At 42.6% G+C, this 22,300-nt stretch overlaps 1 protein-coding gene across 2 annotated transcripts in view; it reads right to left on the bottom strand.

The window, feature by feature from the left end:
* The window catches only part of ST8SIA1 (ST8 alpha-N-acetyl-neuraminide alpha-2,8-sialyltransferase 1), a 151,009-nt gene extending 130,121 nt beyond the window's left edge, over positions 1-20,888 (bottom strand). For both annotated transcript variants that reach the window (XR_013364160.1, XM_077870789.1), the window contains exon 1: positions 19,947-20,888. Coding sequence is in view for 1 of the 2 variants with exons in the window: in XM_077870789.1 (XP_077726915.1) it covers positions 19,947-20,272 (326 nt within the window). In the remaining variant the exon portion in view is untranslated. The remainder of the gene's footprint in view (positions 1-19,946) is intronic.
* Between the last annotated feature and the right edge of the window lie 1,412 nt (positions 20,889-22,300).

The raw sequence follows: 22,300 nt of genomic DNA, 5'->3' as shown, positions 1-22,300 counted from the left end.
GAGTAAGTAGTGAAGACAGTCTTGGATATTAACAATAGTCAAATACAGCAAGACTTAATTCACCTTTGTCTGTCTGAGATTCTGGTAATAAGACACTACAACAGAAGGATGTGTCAGGATTTAATCTGAAGCCCTGAATGTCAATGTGGATCTTACTGCGAAGAGGCACTCTGGCATAGTAAGGGGCTCCAAAGCCCATGAGCCCCAGAGCCAGTAAAACCACTTCCTAGCAGCATAACCTTGAGTGAAGTCCTAAAGCTCTTTTTGTTTCAATTTCTCCATCAATAAAACAGGACTATCTTAGTTTTTTCAATAAATACTGCTAAAACAATTGGACATCCACATGCAAAAAATAATAATAATGATCCAGACAAGACCTGATACCTTCACAAAAATTAACTCAAATGGACCACAGACCTAAATGTAAAATATAGAACTCTAAAACTCCTAAAAGATAACTTAAGAGAAAACCTAAAAGACCTTGGGTATGGCAATGATATTTCAGACACCAACACCAAAGGCACAATCCAAGAAAGAAAGAGTTGTTAAACTGAACTCCAGTAAAATTTAAAACTTCTGCTCTGTGAAAGACAATGTCAAGAGAACAAGACAAGAACAAGACAAGATTGGGAGAAAACATCTGCAAAGACACAGCTCGTAAAGAATTGTTATTCAAAATATACAAAGAACACTTAAAACTCAATAATAGGAAAACAAACAACCCCAAACTCAGACATACAGAGAACAGACTAGTGGTTGTCAGAAATGAAGGGTATGCAAATGAGTGGAGATGATCAAAAGGTACAAACTTCCAGTTATAAAATAAATAAGTCCTTAACAAAATAAATAAACAAATAAATAAGTCCCATGGATGTAATGTACAGCACTGTGACAGTAGTTCATAGGACTGCACTGTATATTTAAAGTTGCTAAAAGAGGGGCACCTGGGTGGCTTAGTGGTTGAGCATTTCCCCTTGGCTCAGGGGTCCTGGGATAGAGTCCCGCATCAGGCTCCATGTAGGGAGCCTGCTTCTTCCTCTGCCTATGTCTCTGCCTCTCTCTCTGTGTCTCTCATGAATAAATAAATAAAAATCTTTAAAAAAAATAATAAAGTTGCTAAAAAAGTAAATCTAAAGGTTCTCATCACAAGTAAAAGGAAATTTTCTAACTGTGTCATGATGGGTGTTACCTAGACTTACTGCAGTGATTATTTTATGATACACAAATATCAAATTGTTATGTTGTACATCTGAAAATAATATAACATTATATACCAACTACATCTCAATTCTTTTAATAGACTAAAGGCCCTAACAGACACCTCACCAGATGGCAAATAAGCATGTGAAAAGATGTTCTACATCACAAGTCATCAGGGAAATGTAAATTAAAACAACAATAAAATACCACTATATATCCACTGGAATGGCTGGAATCAAGAACACTGAGTACACCAAATGCTGACAAGGATATGGAGCAACAGGAACTCTCATTCATTGCTGGTGGGAATGCAAAATGGTACAGCCACTTTGGAAGACAGTTTGACAGTTGCTTACAAACTTAAACATACTGTTATCATACAATCATGATCAAGTTCCTTGATATTTCCCTAAAGGAGTTTATTATGCTATATATTCACTTAGATGGGCATGCACCTATTTAATATTTATTGAGTCAGTATGCCAATGCCATAAGTCTGTGAGGGCAAACAGTTTGTGGTTTTTTGTAATTCATAACTGCCAAACCTTGGTAGCAATCAAGACATCCTTCAGTAGGTAAATGGATAAAAAAAAAGTGTGATACATACAATGCAATGCTATTCAACGCTAAAAAGAAGTGCGGTATCAAGCCATGAAAACACATAGAGGAAACATAAATGCTTATTACTAAGAGAAAAAAAGCCAATCTGAAAAGGCTACATACTATATGACTCTAGAAAAGGCAAAACTATGGAAACACTAAAAAAGATTAGTGGTTGCCCAGAGTTGGGAGAGAAAGGAGGGATGAATAGGTGGAGAACAATGGATTTTTAGATCCGTGCAACCACTTTCTATGTTACATTTATATGTAAAAGACAATGTCACATTTGTATATTTGTATGCTACACTTTGTATGATATATTTGTCCAAGCCCTTAGAAAGAACAACACCAAAGATGAAAAGATGAACTATAGACTTTGGGTGATTATAATGTGTGGATGTAGGTTCATCAATGGAGGTAGCCTTCTGGGGAAGTTGTTGATAATACCTGTGGCTATGCATATGTGTAGCAGAGATATACAGAAAATCCCCAAACCTTCCTCTTAATCTTGCTGTGAACCTAAAATTGCCCTAGAAAAATTATGTCATAAAAAAAAGACCCAAATTGTGCTTGGGGGCTTTTAAGGAGGAAAGGATTCATGAGCCAAGAAATGAAAGTGGCCTCTAGAAGCTGAGGTCAGCCTTCAATTAGCAGCCAACCAGGAAATGACCATCTCTGTCGTACTACCACGAGGAAGTGAATTTTGCCAACAACCCGGATGAGGAAGGAAATGGATCCTCTTCTAGAGCCTCCAGAAAGGAATACAGCTTGCTGACACTTTAATTTTAACCCATTGAAACTGATGTTAAACTTCTGTCCTATAGAAAGATAAAATAATAAGTTTGTGTGGTTTCAGAGGGGAAAAAGGATTAGTCTTATAGGGTCATTAACATACATAAAGTATTTAAAAGAGGGTCTGACACATAGTAAGCACTCATTAAATGCCAGCTGTCAGCACCACCTACGATCTAAGTGGTCTTAAAGAATAATTACTCACAGCCTGATTCTTTGTAAAATAAGGATAATAATATCTCCCTCATACAGTACTTGTGAATGCTAAATGATAACACTGTGTAAAGTGCTTAAAATAGTGCCTGGCATATGGCAGATACAAAATAAATAACAACTATTCTACTAAAAATATCATTATTGCCTAAGAAATGGAGCTGATTTTAAAATCCAGAGTTAGATGGACTGATACTTTGCACGTGAAAGCATCTAGCACAGTACTTGCACATAAGTGGTGCTCAAGAAATGTTCATTAAATATGAACTTAGGTTTCCATAGTTCATCTCTACTAAAAGCCCAAAGAGAGTTTTTCAGAATGCTTGAAAGTTATAAATCTTGAAAATTGATACTCTAGGAGCAATCTTCTGGCTTTTTTATTGGTTCTTTCCTTTTATAACAGGATATTCAGTGGGATTTTATGCTGGAATCATGGTTCAAGTCCAAAGCTGGAGACATAGCTGCTAAGTACCCTTCATTGAGTCAAGAGGGCCACTAGTTACAAGGCCAGCCCCCTAGCAGCACTGGGGAGTGGTGGTGATTTGAATCCAGCCCCACCGCACAACTACCCCCTCAACCCTGGTCAACATAAAGGGAAATTAGGAGTGAGAAGAACCTGCTGACTAGTGGGGCTTCTTCCCTTTCCTGAAGAGGAGGGAGCACCTAAGAAAATCAAGACTGGGAGTGCCTGCCCAAGGGGATAATATTCCCCAGCTGGAGTCTGCTTAGCCACCATACTTGGCGGTCTGCCCCCAAGCTTCCTGAGCAGAAAGAAAAGGAAATGAGGAAGAATTGGCAGTAGAAGAGTGATTCTAAATGGCATGGTGACAATTGGAGACATTAGTGATAAGCCCCCAAAACAGGGGGTTGGGAGATCTTGAATGCCTTGTCTGTGTTAAAAAACCTTGATCACCTGCTCAATATGAAAGTGAACAGGCCCAGTTGAGCATTTCCCTATTTCTGGGGCCCACAGGGATCCTTTAAGAAATAGTATGACTGAATTTTTTGAGTACAAAAACTTATGCAGGAAACAAGTATAAAATATGAGGTTCTTCTCTTATCTGGGAATGATGGTCAGAAACCAAAACTAAGACCAACATGTGCTAATAACACTATTTGTTAGGTTCAGAAAGCTGCCAGAAGTTGGAGTTAGCCACCTCTCTACAGGTTCTCTAAGTGGCACTAGACCAAGAAGCAGTCCTATTCACCATACAGCTGATTCACACTGGAGCAGGACCAGGAGAAAGGCACAGACTTGTGAGTGCCATGTTTTTTCAGGAGGCTACTCTCTCCACCCCTTTAGAACAAGTGCCTTCCCTCCCTGCCAACGAAGAAAGAAGAGGGGTGGGGGATGTTCAAAAAGAATCACTTGTAAAGACAATGAGGGTCTGCAATAAGGAGACACAGGCACTTTATGATTGGGTTGTTTGCTGCGCTTGCACTGTGCTGCCCTGTGCTATAGGTCTTGTGAAAATTAACAAAGGAAAACCTCACTACGATGGAGTGGAGAGGCCAGAAGAGGGAGCCCTCACATCGTAACACTCTACCTCAAGAATTATCAATTACAGAACACCCCCATCCCCACCCCCCACCCCCCCACCACCACCAACAACAGAAGAATCATCAACAGGGAAGAATCATCCATTACAATTCCCAACAAGAAAAGATGTACATTGCATCTCTTACAAGAAATCAATTACCCCTGCAACCCAGTCAATGGGAAACCATCATCGTCCTGAACTCTTGCCTTTTCCAATGGACTTTCCTTCAGAACAACCCCTCTCAACTTCCTCCTTCTTTTCCATGAAATAACGTTTCCCTCCTTTGATAGTTTGAGCATCCCTTGCTTTTTCCAAATTGCAATTCTACACTATTTCCAAATAAACCCATTTTTGTTAGTAAAATAACTCTTATTTTTAAGGACAACGCTGGAGAGAAGAAACAGAAGTGGAAAGAGATGGTGAGGCAGTGGGCTGTAAAAATCCTTTTGGGGTGGCAAGAATGGGGAACTGCCGGTGGATGGAGTGCTTACCAGTATTCCGCCTACGAGGCTGCACACCAGGTGAAGGAACGCAGGCCAGTTTGCCCTTAGAAAAGGTGGGCAGCCTCTCAGGGTTCACCTGAGAAGCCACAATCATCAAGAGAGGAAAGGGACTGTGAATATTCATGTCCTCCCTGTCCAATGGGGAAGAAATAGCTCCTAGAAGTGGGTGGAGTGGGGATCCACCCCAGCAAATACCTTTCACGCTGCTACTACATGCTGCTGGAATTTCAGGTAGAGCCAAAGCAGACAGAAATGGTAGCCATGGGAGCTTTCATTGTGTTTTAAAATAAACTAAAACTGAGGGGAACCTGGGTGGCACAGTTAGTTGTGTGCCCAACTCTGGGTTTCAGCTGAGGTTGTGACCTCAGGGTCGTGGGATAGAGCCCCACGTGGGGCTCTGCACTCAGCCTGGGGTCTGCTTGACATTCTCTCTCCCTCTCCCTCTACTCCTTCTGCTCATGTGCGCTTTCTCACTCTCTCAAATAAGTAAATCTTTAAAGAATAAACAAATAAAATCAACAAAACTGAGCTAAGCACCAGAATAGACTGTCTCAATAATCAAGATGGATAAAAGTTGATAAAATTTGGCAATATTAGCCAAAGTCCCATTAGAGCCAGCTAAGTGGGGTGGGGAGTGGAGGTCAGGAGTTAGGTCTACCATTGCACGGTTGGAGCAGTTATTAGGAAAAAATAAAATGTGTGTGTTTTGGGCAGCCCAGGTGGCTCAGCTGTTTAGCGCTGCCTTCAGCCCAGGGCATGATCCTGGAGACCCAGGATTGAATCTCACATCAGGCTCCCTGCATGGAGCCTGCTTCTCCCTCTGCCTGTGTCTCTGCCTCTCTCTCTCTCTCTCTCTCTCTCTCTCTCTTTCTCTCTGTCTCTCATGAATAAATAAATAAAATATTTTTTAAAAAATGACTGTTTTTACCACAATGAGACTCCTCAATTCACAGCATTCTATTTCCACCCGCTCCTGTCAAATACCCTCTCCTTTTCTATATTATGGCAAGGTGGCTGGTTGAGTCAAGACCAGTTGCTTACAAAGTAAACAATCCCCATCCAAGCCAGCCTGCTTCTAGGTCTCTTTTATTCTACTGGTAACTAAGCTTTGCTTTCCCCCATGGACTCACGTATCTTTTAGCAATTTTTCAAAGGGCTTTTTCCTCTCTTAATATTTCAGATGTTGCATAAGTTAAACAGAATCAAAAGATATACCACTAAACTGTACAAAGACTTCTGGCTTCACAGTCACAGTGCAGGCCAAAAACAGAGTGGACCAGAGGAGGGACTTTGGCACAAATACAGACACAGCTAAATGCTAAAAGTGAAGTTAAACATGGGCTTGTTTTTCTTCCATAAAAAAGAGTTGAAAAAAACAACAAAAAAAAGAGTTGAGAGCTGTTTTTTTTTTTTTTTGAGAATATCACTGTTCTTTTTTTTTTTTTAAAGATCTATTTATTCATTTATGATAGACATAGAGAGAGAGAGGTGGAGACACAGGAGGAGGGAGAAGCAGGCTCCATGCCGGGAGCCCGACGTGGGACTCGATCCCAGGACTCCAGGATCGCACCCTGGGCCAAAGACAGGCGCCAAACCGCTGAGCCACCTAGGGATCCCCACTGTTCTTTTTAAAATGTATACTATGTGCTTATCCATTCTATGAGAGGAAGGCCTATGTCTTCTTGGCTAACTATTTGATTCTCAGCACCTAGTACCAGTACCTGGCACACAGAAAGCACTGAATAGTTAATTATTGGACAAACGAATGAGTGAAGGAGTGAACAAATGAATTAGTAGTGAATACTGATAGCATAGAGTCTCAATATTAGACAATAAATGAACTACCACTGAACTATTCAGATAACTATCTACAGGCCTTGTAGAAAATGTAATGTTTTCATTCATAAAACAAGTATTTGTTAGGCAATTAGTAAGACTGTGATGAAGGATCAGAGGCAGACAAATATAAACAAGACTCAATGTCTGACCCTAAAGCACCAAAGCAAACTGTTATGTATAGCTGTTTCAAACAAGTGCAAAGGAGGACAAGAACATAGGATAGAGATGATTTAGTCCAGTGTCAACACAATCAATCACTAACACTCAACTTCCAAAAAACCAACCCAGCAAAATATCATCATGGGATTTTTGTGCCTTTCTACTATTCTCTTACCCTCCACACAGATGGATATAATCTGTTCTAGTTTCAAGTCCAAGATTTTCAGTTTTTTTTCAAAGATTTTATTCATCCACTTGAGAGAGCACAAGTGGATGTGAGAGGGAGTGAGCAGGGCCAGAGGGAGAAGCAGACTCCCAACTGAGCCAGGAGCTCATGTAGGGCTCAATTCCCAGGACCCAGAAACCATGACCTGAGCAGAAGGCAGACAGTCAACCAACTGGGCCACTTAGGTTCCCCCCAAGATGTTCAATTTTAGTGAATAGGAAAATGACTTTTTAAAAAACAGTCATGACATATAATTGCTTTATTTTTTAATTTAAGACATTAATCCTTTTCCTTGAAATCTCTACCTTGTCATTAGGAAAAGGTATATTTCTTTTTTTAAATTATGGTTTTTAATTGCTTAAATCCTAGAAAATAGTACAAATGGTCCCATAAAGTCATTTCTTTTTAAACAAAAATGAAACACTGAGCTAGTTATCAATTGTTCTGTAATGAAGAGAATAGCCATAACAAAGGCACATCTTCCAGTGCACTAAATAAATTCCTCATACAGAGGTCACCACAGTCCTCAATTCCTCATACAGAGGTCACTGCCACTGTACACATCCTTTGCACGGGAATCTTTCCCAGTTGCTTCCCTGCCTCTTGAAAATTCCTAAAAGAGAATTTCATCATTTAATGTTAACAATCATTGTATGTTTTCTATTTACGCAATCACTGTCCACATTGAAATGGAAGAAAACTCAAATCTGCCCTTAGCCAAAGTTGAAGAATTTCTCTAAACAACCAAAGAAGCCAGTAATAAGAACTGATGGTAGGGGGAAAGAAATTGTCAAGAAACTACTTCTAGAAATTTAAACTAAGAAAATAAACATTAAACATTTAAGATGTATACAAAAAGATGTTCTTCACAGCATTATTTACAAAGGTGAGATACTGCATCAACATAAATATTCAATAATAGTGGATCACTTAAATAAATCATTGACTATACTAACAAAGGAAAATCTTACAGCCATTAAAAGGGGATGATATATACGAAAGGCCAAAAGACACACAAAAAGATGCTCAAAATAACTCAGCATCAGGGAAATACAAATCAAAACCATAATGAGATACCATCTCACACCAGTCATAATGGCTAAAATTAACAACTCAGGAAACAACAGATGTTGGTGAGGATATGGAGAAAGGGGAACCTTCTTACACTGTTGGTGGGAATGCAAGCTGGTGCAGCTATTCTGAAAACAGTATGGAGGTTCCTCAAAAAGTTAAAAATACAAGTACCCTACGAACCAGCAATTGCATTACTAGGTATTTATCCAAAGGATACAAACATAATGATTCAAAGGGGCACATGTGCCCCAATGTTTATAACAGCAATGTCCACAACAGACAAACTATGGAAAGAGCCCAGATGTCCATCAACTGATGAATGGACAAAGAAGTGGTATATATATTTATAATGGAACATTACTCAGCCATCAGAAAGAATGAAATCATGCCATTTGCAATGCTGTGGATGGAGCTAGAGTGTGTTATGCTAAGCGAAATAAGTCAGAATAAGAAATGCCATATGATTTCACTCATATGTGGAATTTAAGAAACAAAACTGATGAACATAGCAGGAAGGAAGGAAAAATAAGATTAAAACAGAGAGGAAGACAAACCGTAAGAAACTCCAAACCCTAGGAAACAAACTGAGAATTGCTGGAGGGGAGGTGGGTGGGGAAGGTGGGCTAAATGGGTGATGGCCATTAAGGAGCGCACTTAATGTTATGAACACAGGGTGTTATATGCAACTGATGAATCACTAAATTCTACCCCTGAAACTAATAACACAGTATATGTTAACTACATTGAATTTAAATAAAGAATTTTTTAAAAAATAAAAAGGGATGATGTAAATCTATATATATTGCCATTAAAAAATCTACAATATACTGTCAAATTCATTATATTTTTGTTTGATAAACACACACAGAGGAAGCACTGAATGTTCTAGAAAACTATATGCCAAAATATTAGCAATGTTTGTCTCTAGGTGATTAAATGTCAATTACTTTTATAAAGTGTTGCTCTTGTCATTTAAATGCCAACTTTGAGAAAGCAAAACTCTTTAAAGAGGCTTTTTGATTTCCCATGCTCAGTATTTACCAAATCTATATGAAAAAATATTTAAAGAAAAATCTAAAAAAAAAAATCTAATGTGCAAATATGATATCCTTTATAAGGATTCTTTGGAAGAAAGTAATTTGTTCCAAATTGTTAACATTTTTAAAAACTTACAGTAAATAATTTTTTTTCCAAAATGAAAATCATAATGCTATCTTATCACAAGCTTGGCAGTTCAAAATTATTTAATTATATGAGAAAATGTTAAAGATGTAACACTGAATGGATAAAAAAGAACATAAAACTAAATATACAAATATATACAATTTAGTAATGCGCAAACGCAAACAAATATGCACAAAAGAAACAGTGTTCACAGTGAAATACTTCTGAGGGATGGAATTATGAGGGGTTTTTTTCCTCCTTTTTCACTACATTTAAATTTTTTCTACAGTATCTATTGCTTCCAAAATCAGACAAATAATGAACATTATTTTAAATAATTATTTTTTAAATAAGCACGAGGTTATGACATAAAATCATGTATATATTTGTTGTATCAATAATTGAGATAAGTAATTTGTCCTCCAAAAGCCTGTTCTCATTACACTCACTTGGAAATCTCTGGTAGTGTACTGTTACTTAAGCCTTGAATAATAGAGAATGTGTAGCTCTGAATTCACTTCAGCTTCCTCCTGGCACCTAATTAAAGGAGTGACACAGCTCCTCTGGTCTTGGCTGCTTCCCTCTACGCAATGCCATAGCTGGAAGACAGTCCAACAGAAAGGGGAAAAAATCAATCACTTCGAAACTCAGCAAAATTATCTGAAACGGACCAACCGTAGCCCTTGGAACACTACATTACTCAAGTCTTACTAACTTAACTAATGTCACTAGGCCAGACTGTAAATGTTATAAAATCAGGAACCATGTCTTAACTTTCATCGCTGTATCCCAGCCCCTACCTGGTGCACAACAGGCATTTAGTAAATGTGGATGAATGAATGAACCAGTGATTTATGTCTGGACTCTGTTCTCTTCCTTAAAATTCTACTGCCCGTTTTACAGCATCCTTAGTACTAACACTATTGAAGAAGAGAGTGTGTAATAAGGTCACCTTTCATTAGATATTCCATTACTGAAAGTACCAGTAATAGGCATAAGCTGTGTCCCAGGAAGCAGCTTTTCTCATCATTATGGCTTAATAATTAGCAATAATTCAACACTTAATCCTCTTAAGGTAAGTACTGCCACCCACAGCTAAGGCTCAGAGAGGCCAGGTAATTTTTTCAAGGTCACAAAGTTAATAAATGACACAACCAGTATCAAAACCTGATTCTCGGGCAGCCCGGGTGGCTCAGCGGTTTAGCGCCGCCTTCAGCCCAGGGCCTGATCCTGGGGACCCGGGATCGAGTCCCACATCTGTGGGACTCTCTCTCTGTGTCTCTCATGAATAAATAAATAAATCTTTTTTTTTTTTAAAGGTTTTATTTATTTAGTCATGAGACAGAGAGAGAGAGAGAGAGAGGCAGAGACACAGGGAGAGGGAGAAGCAGGCTCCATGCAGGGAGCCCGACGTGGGACTCGATCCCCGGTCCCCAGGATCAGGCCCTGGGCTGAAGGCGGTGCTAAACCGCTGAGCCACCGGGGCTGCCCAAATAAATAAATCTTACAAAAAAAAAAAAAAAAAAAACGGATTCTCTGGGGCTCTGAGATCTAGACTGTTTCTAGGTGGGAACCAGCATCCCGTAATCTCATGCAGCCAGGTGAGGATGGCTATGGATTCTACACAAACTATCTAAATTCTTATCATATACCTAGGAATTAGGTTAGCATATTATATACCATTTTTCAGATAACAAAACAAAGGAACAGAGGTTTAGCAGCCTGCCCAAGGTCAACAACTCCCAAAAGAGGCAAAAATAGAATGAAAAGATTAAAAAGTACTGTATTTTCCTAGAAATCTATCAACTCCACCAAAGACATTGCACTAATTATACATAGTCTGCATCACTTCTAAGATGATTTATAACTGTGATGAGAAAAACAAATTTTAAGGAAAAAAACTTTTGTTTTCCGGATTTGCTGCCTAAACATTTTACAGTGTGATAACCCTGCTCACACCCACAGTCTGGACATTTAGATAAGAACTTAAGTTTAGGATTCCTGACATAAGTTCCCATTTTACCTTTCTTGGGGAACCTTTTAATATAACCACTTAGGGGCAGCCCGGGTGGCTCAGCGGTTTAGCGCCGCCTTCAGCCCAGGGTGTGATCCTGGAGATCCGGGATCGAGTCCCACGCCAGGCTCCCTCCATGGAGCCTGCTTCTCCCTCTGCCTCTCTCTCTCTCTTTCTCTCTCTCTCTCCCTCATGAATAAATAAAATATTTTTTAAAATTAAAATAAAATAATAAAATAAAATAACCACTTAGAGTCAAGCCCAAAAAACGTTAGTGACCCCTGCTCCAATCACCTTATAAAGTCCTAGGTGCTTGCTACCCTGCGCTCATTCTCTTGCTCATTCAAGACCTTCCTCCAGCTCACTGAGCCCCCGGGATTCTAGAATCTGATCAATCTTGTGACTGCTTCCCTTGGGGTTTATTGAAAGCTGCATCTTCAATCAAAATGACCCATATGGATTTCCCTTCCCCAAAGTGGGAACTGAGATGCAGAGGGAAATATCTGTTCTCCCCTACCCCACTACCACCCCCACCCTCCTGCCCCTGCGTGAGTGGCTTGTACTATCTCATTCAGTGGGTTATAATCTGTATGTTCATTATTCACCAGTTCTGGCTTCCTAATACAACTCTGTCAAAAGAAAATCCGGCCATACTCTACACTCATATAAAATTATTCAATTGATCCAACTAGCTCCCTAAATACTGTTCTCCAAAATGAAGACTAATAGACTTCCAAGGTGCAAAAACTCCCCTCAATTTGCAAGGCAGAGGACAAAAGCACAAATGTATCTAAATATGTAAAAGTTACAATCAAATCAACAAACAAACGGATAAAAAAAATATGTCCTAACTCCCTATTCTTTTCCCTGAACAAATATACCTGTGTAAACAAACTGGGAGACCAGATTTCAATTTAGGCTTCTCAAACTCTAGGCATTTGGATACTGGAACATGGGGACACAGGTAGCCACCACCATGTGTCCACCTGAAACCCCCACTCCCATCTCCAAGTTCTTTTCACAGCCTCTGCCTCCCACGAAGAACTGTTCCTTGGCCATCCCTTGGGCCGAGGAGTGCTCACAGCAATGGGAAAAGCCACCCTGATGGTGGGTGATGGGGAACTCCTCACACAGGCAAGCAGGCTGTGGACGTGGAGCTTGGGTCATTTGGGTAGGGAATTCCTGTTCTACAAAGGCCCCAGAGATGCCTTCCTCTTTGCAAAGAGCTGAGAACAAAGGAGAAACAGAGTGAGCCCCCTCTCCCCACCCTGCTCCTCTTGCCAGGGTCTAAGCAGGGCACTGGTGAGAACCCTGGGCACCTCTCACACAAGCTTTCAACAGAGACAGCTGCTTTAAGTAAATTTCCCAAAATGTATGCCCTCTTGCTATCCTTCTTTAACCAAGAGCTGGCCACCAAAGTACAGTTCACCCACTTCCCTTCCCGCAGTCAAAGCATTTATGGTTTGTAGTTTCCAGATGTAGTTCTTCATTGCGTATTTTCTGGGATTTTTAAAAATCTTGTCAATGGGTTGATTTTGTTTCTCCAAAGAAAATGGTTCTCCACCGAGAGCAATTTTGCCCCCCAAAAGACATTTTCTCAAATCTGGAGACATATTGATTTGTTTCATTTAGTGGACAGAGCCATGGACATTGCTAAATATTCTACAATGTACAGGACAGTCTTCCACAACAAAGAATCTTCCAGCTCAAAATGTTAGTAGTGTTGAGACTGAAAACTCTGCTCTTCAGTAAGAGCTCTTTCAAAAGAGTAGATGCCATTTCCTCCTTTGGTCTCCACATGACCAACCAGAATATTGGACCTCATTAAGTATTTGTTGACCCACCGATTAGCTGTCCAGTCTCACACCTTGCTGGCACGTTCATCACACAGTAACTCAACAAAAATCAGAAATCGCACTCAGCTCTGGGAATGCAAATATGAATGAGCCAACAGAAAAGGCAGACAAATAAATTGGTACTTTTAATGCAGCATCATGAAAAATACACCTGTCACTACCCGACACTTGCATTTTTATCCATCATTATGTCTTCCCTCATTAGTCCATAAACTTCAAGGAAGTAAATTTTAAGTTAGCTGCTATAGTTCTAGCATCTTCTATGATAAAACTAGTACACACAGAGTAGATATTTTTTGATGATTAAAGAAATGCAAAAAAAAAAAAAAGAAATGCAATACTATGCACAAGGCAATAAAAAAAAAAAAAAAAAACAGAGAAAGAAAGAGAGAGGAGAAGCTTCTAACACAGCCTGGGGAAGAAGAAAAGAGTAAGGTAAGCTACCTTGAAGAGAAATAACATGGATTAAGCACTAATATGCCAGAAGCATTTTTCAATACATTATCTATTCTAATGCTCACAACAATACTACAAGGACCCACATAAAGAGTTAAAAATAGACCTGCCCTATGACCCAGCAATTGCACTGCTGGGGATTTACCCCAAAGATACAGATGCAGTGAAATGCCAGGATACCTGCACCCCGATGTTTATAGCAGCAATGGCCACAATAGCCAAACTGTGGAGGAGCCTCGGTGTCCATCGAAAGATGAGTGGATAAAGAAGATGTGGTTTATGTATACAATGGAATATTACTCAGACGTTAGAAACGACAAATACCCACCATTTGCTTCGACGTGGATGGAACTGGAGGGTATTATGCTGAGTGAAGTAAGTCAATCGGAGAAGGACAAACATTATATGGTCTCGTTCATTTGGGGAATATAAAAAATAGTGAAAGGGAATAAAGGGGAAAGGAGAAAAAACATGTGGGAAATATCAGAAAGGGAGACAGAACATAAAGACTCCTAACTCTGGGAAATGAACTAGGGGTGGTGGAAGGGGAGGTGGGCGGGGGGTGGGGGTGAATGGGTGGTGGGCACTGAGGTGGGCACTTGACGGGATGAGCCCTGGGTGTTATTCTGTATGTTGATAAATTGAACACCAATAAAAAATAAATTTATTAAAAAAATAAATAATAAAAAATAAATTAAATAAATAAAAATTTTAAAAAATTTTAAAGGGAAAATAAATAGATAGATAAATAAATAATAAATTTTAAAAAGGAGGAGGAGGAGAAGCAGCAGCAGCAGCCACTGCCACCACTGCCACAGCAACAACCACTGTCACATTTTACAGATGAGGAAACGGACAGCAAAGGCTGATTTGCTCAGAACATAGCAAATGGTAGAATCAGAATTTTAGCGCAACTGACTTTTAGGATCTTTGCTCTTAACCAGTAAATGCACTGTCAAGAGATGAGTGAGAATTGGCCAGGTAAAGGGCAAGGAGTTGTGGCCTTGAAGGAAAGGCATTTCAGGCAGAGGGAATGATACACACAAAACTAACACAGCCCGGCTTGTTTCAGCATTACTATACCAAAAGAGGAACGTTGATGAAGATAATGATGGAGAAGTATTCATGGCCACATCATAAGAGATATAGACAGCAGTGCCTCGTTTATCTAAGATTATTAGGGAACGAGCCAATAAGGCTAGAGTCAAATAGCTCTGTGTTGGAAACGTGACCCATCATTTTGTTAATGAGTCTCTCTGAATTTCCATTTTCTCATCCATAAAACAAAGTACGTATAAATATCTATTGTAAAGTAGCTGTGAGGACAAAAGCTAAGAAATATAAGCACTGGGAACCTGGCCTGGGTCATCTTATATGGCCAATGAGTGTTAATGATTTCTTTTTGCTATTGTAGTTATTGCTAATGAATTTTTTTCTCATTTGTAAATGCACAACATAATTGAAGCTTATTTTCTTAAACACCAAAATTTACTATAAACTATATTCTTCCTAAACTCCTTTCAGAGGGCATTACATAAATCTTTACCTTAACAAACATAAACCTCAAATCCCATCTATACCGAAGGCTGCACCTGCCTCTCAGCCCTCCACCCCCGGTGCCCTTCTGCAGCCACCAGGACAGCTGTGGAAATACCTGAAGCTTCTGGGATCCACAGATTCAAAACTATGGACAGAAAAGAAGGCACATAAAGCTCAAAATGCTTAGAGCAGTATTTCGTTCAGAATTTGGTAAAGGAAAGGGGAACATCATGGCTTAGAGTACTGGTTAGCACTCAGTGAATATAGAGAATTTTCAAAGCTCTTTGGAGTGTTATCCTATATCCAGCAATCCACCAGTAACAGCAGTGTGCCAACTCTGCTGACAGCTGACACATGACCAGTGCCCTTGGATGCTTGGTGTTGGTTCATTTTTCATAAACCTCACCTTAAGCCCATTCAGAGAGTGTGACTTGGCCGCTGTGTACCTCTGAGTCTACCTTCCTACTATGTTCTCTGTGGGAAAAATTAATGCCTTTCCATACAGGAAGCACATCAAGAATTTTCACACTTCCCTGCTTTGGCCTTGGCTGTTCTCCCTGCCTAGAACATCCTTCTGCCCTCACTTCTTACTACTACCCAACTTTAGCATCCTTCAAGGCTTAGTGCAAACACCACCTCCTCTCTGATTTCCCCCCTTCCAGCAGAATTAACAGCCATGTTTTGTGAACTTCCCCAGCACTTTGCTTGTGTTTCTATTTCTATAATGACCATATATTAAACAGAAGTATGTGGCAAACATCTTTCTAGGTGCTTCCTCTATGCCACCATGCAACGTGCACTACAAGTCTGTAAGAAATCATTACACATCCCACTTTACAAATGGGGAGACTGAAGCTCTGAGGGTTGAACTTACCAATGATCATACAATCAGAAAGGGATACAGCTGGGATTCCAACCATGTTCTGGCAGCTCCCAAGTCCCTAAGTTTTTCTCTCTGCTATACTGCCTCTCTTTGATGCCCCTATGTCCAGTTGGTTAATTAATTATAAACACATATGCCTGTCCCTGGAAGTACAGCAAATCCCTGGCAGGGGCCTGGACATGTTCCTCTTTATAAACGTGGATGATAACATACCCATTTATATAAGATTGTTAGGAGAATTAAATGAGACAGTACATTGAAAGCACTCAGCCTAGTGCCATGCACATTATAGGCTCCTGGTAATTTGTCGGTTTTGCTGTTGTTCTTGTTGTCATTATTACTATGTCCAATGCCAAAGATAAAGTCTTGAGCATAAATTGTGAACTGAAGTTCCTTTCAGAGAAACAAATGAAGTGGGTAAGGCCCTGATGGAAGAGACAAATGCCACTTTGGTTCAACATCTCCCCACACCACTTGACTACTCATTCAGAAGCAACAAGAGTTGCAGAGAAACTCTCCAATATTTCTACGTTAGGGTCAATTGATTGCTTTATCCTTCCGTTGCCATGTGGATGTTAGACAACCTCCTATCTAGTTTAAAGCTCTTGCAGCTCTGTGACTTTTCTTGCTGCCTTCTCCTTTGCAAGTTGCCAAGGTTCCCCCTCTGAGTAGTCGTACTTAAAGTCTGAGCCAAGAGAAGAAAATCACAGAAGTAAATGAAAGCACAGAGGGCGAAATGTAATCTGCAACTCTAATGCTAATAAACATAATGAAACACTCTCCTTTGTTCTCAGAGCATTTAGCAGTACTTTAAATCATCCGACTGCTTTACTCCTTTGTTTTTGTCGGTCACCCCCTTGTAGGAGGTAAGCCATCTCAGAGAAAGCAAGCTGCCCATCCCGGCTACTGCTAACCCCCAGGGCCTAATTCAAATCTGGTGTATTAGAGTCATTCATTAAATACTAGTCAACTGACTGACTGCAATTATTTGTATGTGTGTATATATGAATATGTGTATAAATGTATACATATACATGACATATACCACAGTTTATGAATAAATATGCGTGTATCTCCACACAAAAGTGCAAACTGTGCATTCATATACATTTCTAGTTGTGTGGAAGATATTTTAGACTGGAAAACACAGACACCTGTTTGCAAAAGTTATTCTTTCTTAACATAATAAGGGCCTCTGGCTGACCTGTCTAATATTTTAAAAACATACACTACTGCCCACATACTAACAATCCATATGCTTAAAAAAACAGATTTTATTACACATGCAGAGTACAAAAAATTTTTTGACTTAGCAAACCACGATACTTTTTTAAAATTCCTCGTCCCAATTTACTAGGTTCAGTGTAAAGAAACGGGGGGGTGGGGGCAAAATATTGACCAGTAGTGCTTCTCTGCAACTTTGGCTGGCAAAGCATTCCAAATTCTTTTATTTTTTTTTAAGATTTTGTATTCATTTATTCATTAGAGACACAGAGAGAGAGGCAGAGACACAGGCAGAGAGAGAAGCAGGCTCCCTGCAGGGAGCCCCACCGAGGAGGACTCAATAACAGGACCCGGGATCACGACCTGAGCCAAAGGCAGATGCTCAACCATTGAGCCACCCAGGTGCCCAAAGCATTCCAAATTCTTACGGGCTGGCCAGAAGTCCTTATATAAGTTGTAATGTATACAGAGAATTATAATTCATGACAATTATAATAGCACCATTGACTGGATATATGTGCCAAACACTTGCAGTAGTTGTTTTTTATTTTTTTATTTGAACCTCTACCAACCCTGCAAGGTAAATGCTCTTATCCCCATTTATAAATAAGGAAACTAAGACTCAGACAGAATGGCTTACCAAAGATACTCTGCTGCTTATCTATCTAGTCATGGCACCCTCAGTCTAGGAATCCTACTAGTGTAGAATTCTACTCCAAAGCCCAAACTCTTTTCAACAAGCAATGGTGCATCTTATACACTTTTACAGACACTGACTTTAAGGGATATGTGTTTAAGCAGTTTTTTATAGTGTGTGGATTCTATTAGTAATTCTCTGCACAGAGACTACACCAAATGACAGCCAAACACACTAAAGATTACCCCAGGCTACAGACAGCAAGGGACAAGTGTGTCTCAGAAATGAAAAGCATGTATTTCTCATAATATGAAGCATTTTCCACTCGATTATATCCTGCAAAAAAATTTATTTAAGGAAGCAACAGAGCTTTCTTATTCTTCCTCCCATACAAAAAAATGGACTCTTTCATTACGAACCAATGGGAAGTTCTTAATTCATTTCCTTATATCACTTGGAGTAAAAGTGCTTCCTGTCTTTAGAGAAAAGAATTGCTGGATGCTATATGCCTTTTGGGTGCTTTTGAGTCCAACAATCAATACTGTGAAGGCGAGAGAAAATTAGCCCTTATTTACTTTTAAGGGTGTAGCATTATTTTCAAGCTTAATGATAGCTGAATTCTAAAGAACAAGAGAGAAGGCAAGTCTTCCCTCCCCGTTTAAAGATTTCATGTCTTCCCCTGAAAGAATTGGCTATTATCTCTTTGACCTTCTTTCCAGGAGCAGGCCCCAGAAGGAGAAGGAAATGATACGTCTAAAAAGTTTTTTTGAAATTTATAGATGTTTCTGAACATTTGTAACCAACAGTAGTGAAAATGTTTAAGTTGGCTCTCAGCTGCCCATAGACAGCTTGGAAAGATCCTAGGCAGAAGAGCAAAGGAAAGCACTCCTCACCTAGACCACTACAATCTCAGGAAAGCCAACTGCAGCATCTTCAAGCCCCAGGGAATGAAGGGGAAGGGGGCACCTGGCAGTCATAGAAGCCCTTGTGTGTCCCCTGAACATGCCCAGGAAAGTGGAGAGGAAGGGGAAGCAGCACTGCCTTCCCTCCAATCTAACGACACAACCCCTGCTGCCAAGAACTTATTTTTAGACACTTAAGCTGAAATTCCCAGAAAGGAAGGGAAACTACAACCTCTGAGCGATCCTCAGCATTCTGATTTCCAACCTGGCTTCAGTTTTTTGTTTTCTGATTCCAAGTCCCTACCTAAAGTCCATCTCCCATTCTCCAGAAGGCATCCACAGTCTAAGCGACCCCCCTCCACCCCCCCCCCCCCCCAAAAAAAAAGAGCTGGGAGCTGAGGAGCTTTATGTGTTGAAAATTTCAGTTCCCACACTTCAAAGGGACATGACATGACCTTGGGGAAGTAACTCCTCCTTCTGAAGACTCAGTCTGTGGTTGGTAAGATGGGGATAATACTGTTATTAGAAAGTTGTTGAGTTTTCAATAAAAATCACACAGTGCCCGGCTCTTAGTGGGGGATCAGTTAAGTGCTCTGGGTTTCCTCGTGGGCCCTCTGAACAAAGCTGCAGGATCCTGGCTAGGTGTCCATGTTTTTCCTGCCCAAGATTTGCCCATTACTCCCTCATTAGTGATTTCTGTTACCAACCACTCACCTAGCCTCAGGGAGATGCCTCTTACCTTCCTCTAGTTCTCTATGGCTTCCAACACCTACAGAGCCCAAGAGATAAATGCTCATTAAGTGCAAAGGACAAAGTTAGCCTGGATTCTCCTTCCCACCAGTTATGGGGCGAATCGTTGACTACGATCAGGCTGGGGAAGGAATGCTTACAGGTTTTACGTGAGCAAAGCAGGTGTCTGCACATCTCTTTGGTGTAAGGGGTGGGGAAGGACCCCCCCCCTCCCCGACTAAAGTCTTCAGGTTTAGAAATGGCAAAGGAGGGGAGGAGGACAAGGAGGACTGGGGGAGAGATGCCTCTGCAAGGCGGTGCTAGCCCGTGACCCTGTCCCCAGCGCACCGGGAGTAAAGGACACGAGCCGGGAGGAGCCGCGAGGGGAGGAGTACCTGAAGACTCTGGCCGCCGTCTGGTTCCTTCTCCACGCCGTGCCCTGTTGCAGCACCCCTTGGACGATCTCCTTCTCGTTGGGCAGCCGGTAGACCGGGAAGATGTAGAGCCAACAGAGGACCACAACGCAAAGGGCACTGGCTCCCACCGGGAGCCGGGTCCGCGGGAACTTCCACGCCAGTATTGCCATGGCCCCTCTGGACGTGTGTCGCCGGGCCCGCCCGCAGGGGCTCATCGCAGCCCCGGGGGCCCGGGGGCGGGGGGAGCTCAACACAGCGTGCGGCAAAGTGGCAGCGCAGGGTCCCCCCCACCGCCGGCCCCCCATACACACACACGCCTTCCGCTTTCTCGTTTGCACTCGCACGCACGTTTCTTCGGGCCCCCACGGCCCCAAAGGTCAGCGCAAGGGTTTTTTTTCCAAATGCAACTTTTTCAAGGGTTTCTTTCTAGGGGAGGTGGCCGGGGGGCGAGTCACGAGCTCCGGTCATGGTCGCTTCCCCTGCAGAAGGCGGGCGCTGGGGTCTCCGAGAGCGCAGAGAGCGGCCGCGGCGAGTCGCTCCCGCCGGTTCTGCAGCATCACCGTCGCCCTACGCGGGTCCGGGGAGAGGCTGGGCTCCCTCCCAGACAACTGGCCCGCGGCGTCCCCTCCGGGGAGATGCTCCTGCGCCCTCCGCCGCCTCTCCCCGCCTCTCCCCGCCTCCCGCGCTGCTGCACCGCCAGGCACCCCCGGACGCGCTCCCCGCGCCGCGCCAAGTCCTCGGAAATTTCCACCGCGGCCCGGGACCGCTATCCTGCCCCGGGCTCCTCCGCCTCGCTCGCCGGGACCCCCGCTCCCCACCCCTCCCGGAGAAGAAAAGAACTCGCTCTCATCAGTTAATTCAGCGGCGCGCCGCAGCCTTCCGCTGCGCCCCGGACTTCGCAGACAAACGCCCGGGGATTGGTGGAAATCAAGGTCTCCCCCTCCCTCCCCCACCCGCAAATTTGCCTCCTTCGACCCGTTCAGATCCGCCTGGAGCGCGCGCCTCTCCCTCCCGCCCTTGTTCTCCGGAGATAGAGGCAAACAATAAAAAAATCCCCCCCACCCCCAATGCATGGATACATCGGAGCGCAGCGGAGACCGGCTGACAGAACCCGACCTTTCGACTCGCAGCCGGCGCGCCGGGGCTGCACCCTGCCGCCGTCACCCTCGTCTCCCTACTAACTGGTTGGTCATTAACCCGCAGAGGCTCGGGGAGGCCGGCGGAGATTTGTCCCCTCCCGGGCCCCCACCCCCATTACCCGATCCCCGAGCCGCGCTCCGGCCGACACTCGTGCGCGCGCGCGCGCTCACACCCTCCTGTACACACTCTCCGAGGCTCACGGGCCCGCACGCGCGCGCACGGGGAGGTGCGTGCACACCGGGAGCCTCCGCCTCGACTCCGCCCTGCAGGGCAAGGCGCTGCTGCATCCAGATGTGCAGCCAGCTGGTGCCCAAGCGCGCAGCCCTTGGCACGTGATGATGCTTTGGGGGCCCTTTCACCCCCTCCGCCTTTTAGATTAAAGGGCCGTTTGCTCGTAGACCTCTGCCTCGCCCCGGCCGCAAGGTAATCGCAATCCCGACCTTGGAAGAAGGCCACCAGCCTGTACCCGCGGGGCTGAGGGACCCACAGTTAGCCATTTCTAATCGCCCCGGCGGTCTACGCATAGCTCGGGTACCTCCTAGCGGTTGCCTATTCCGTTTGCTTAAGCATCTCATCAAGCAGAAAGTGTGCAGGGACAAAGAAACCCAGCCGCCTACTAACCGGGTCAGCTTAGTCATCACGAAACCCAAATCCAGGGCCATAGCTCCGTTTGCTCAGCTGACCAGGCTGCAGCGCCCCGAGCGCAGTCTCTGCTGACTGCTAAGAGGCCTGGTATCTTTCTCCAGCATCTTTCTCCACTGGGAGGTGAAACTTGAGAAGTTGATGCAAAGTCATTTACCAAACAAAAATGACCCGACGACCACCATAGACTCAATACCCCAACACAAGGAAGGCCTCTTAGGAGAATGACCCACTGTCCTTCATGACCAGGCATGCCCCAGAAACCTCTATTTAGGTAAATCATTAGGGACGGAAACTGTGAATTTCCAAAGTTCTGCATTAGCATGTTGGAGTCTAGTAAAGACGGTCTGAAATGAAGATCAGCTGGACTCCTGCAAAACAACCAATCTACCCTCTTCCGTCCGGAAAGGCGAAGGATCTTGTTGCCAGGGCTATGGATAAATCACTTGCTGTCCTTTTTCCTACAATATGAATAGAACACAAACCATACCAATTTCTCTCTTCTTCCCCAAGTAAAAGAGATACTCACAGAGCAAATAAATAAACAACAA

The sequence above is a fragment of the Canis aureus genome, chromosome 25 (assembly GCF_053574225.1).
Source record: "Canis aureus isolate CA01 chromosome 25, VMU_Caureus_v.1.0, whole genome shotgun sequence".
Taxonomy (NCBI): domain Eukaryota; kingdom Metazoa; phylum Chordata; class Mammalia; order Carnivora; family Canidae; genus Canis; species Canis aureus.
The sequence above is the reverse complement of the archived record's forward strand: the minus strand, read 5'-3'. Positions and strand labels throughout refer to the sequence as shown.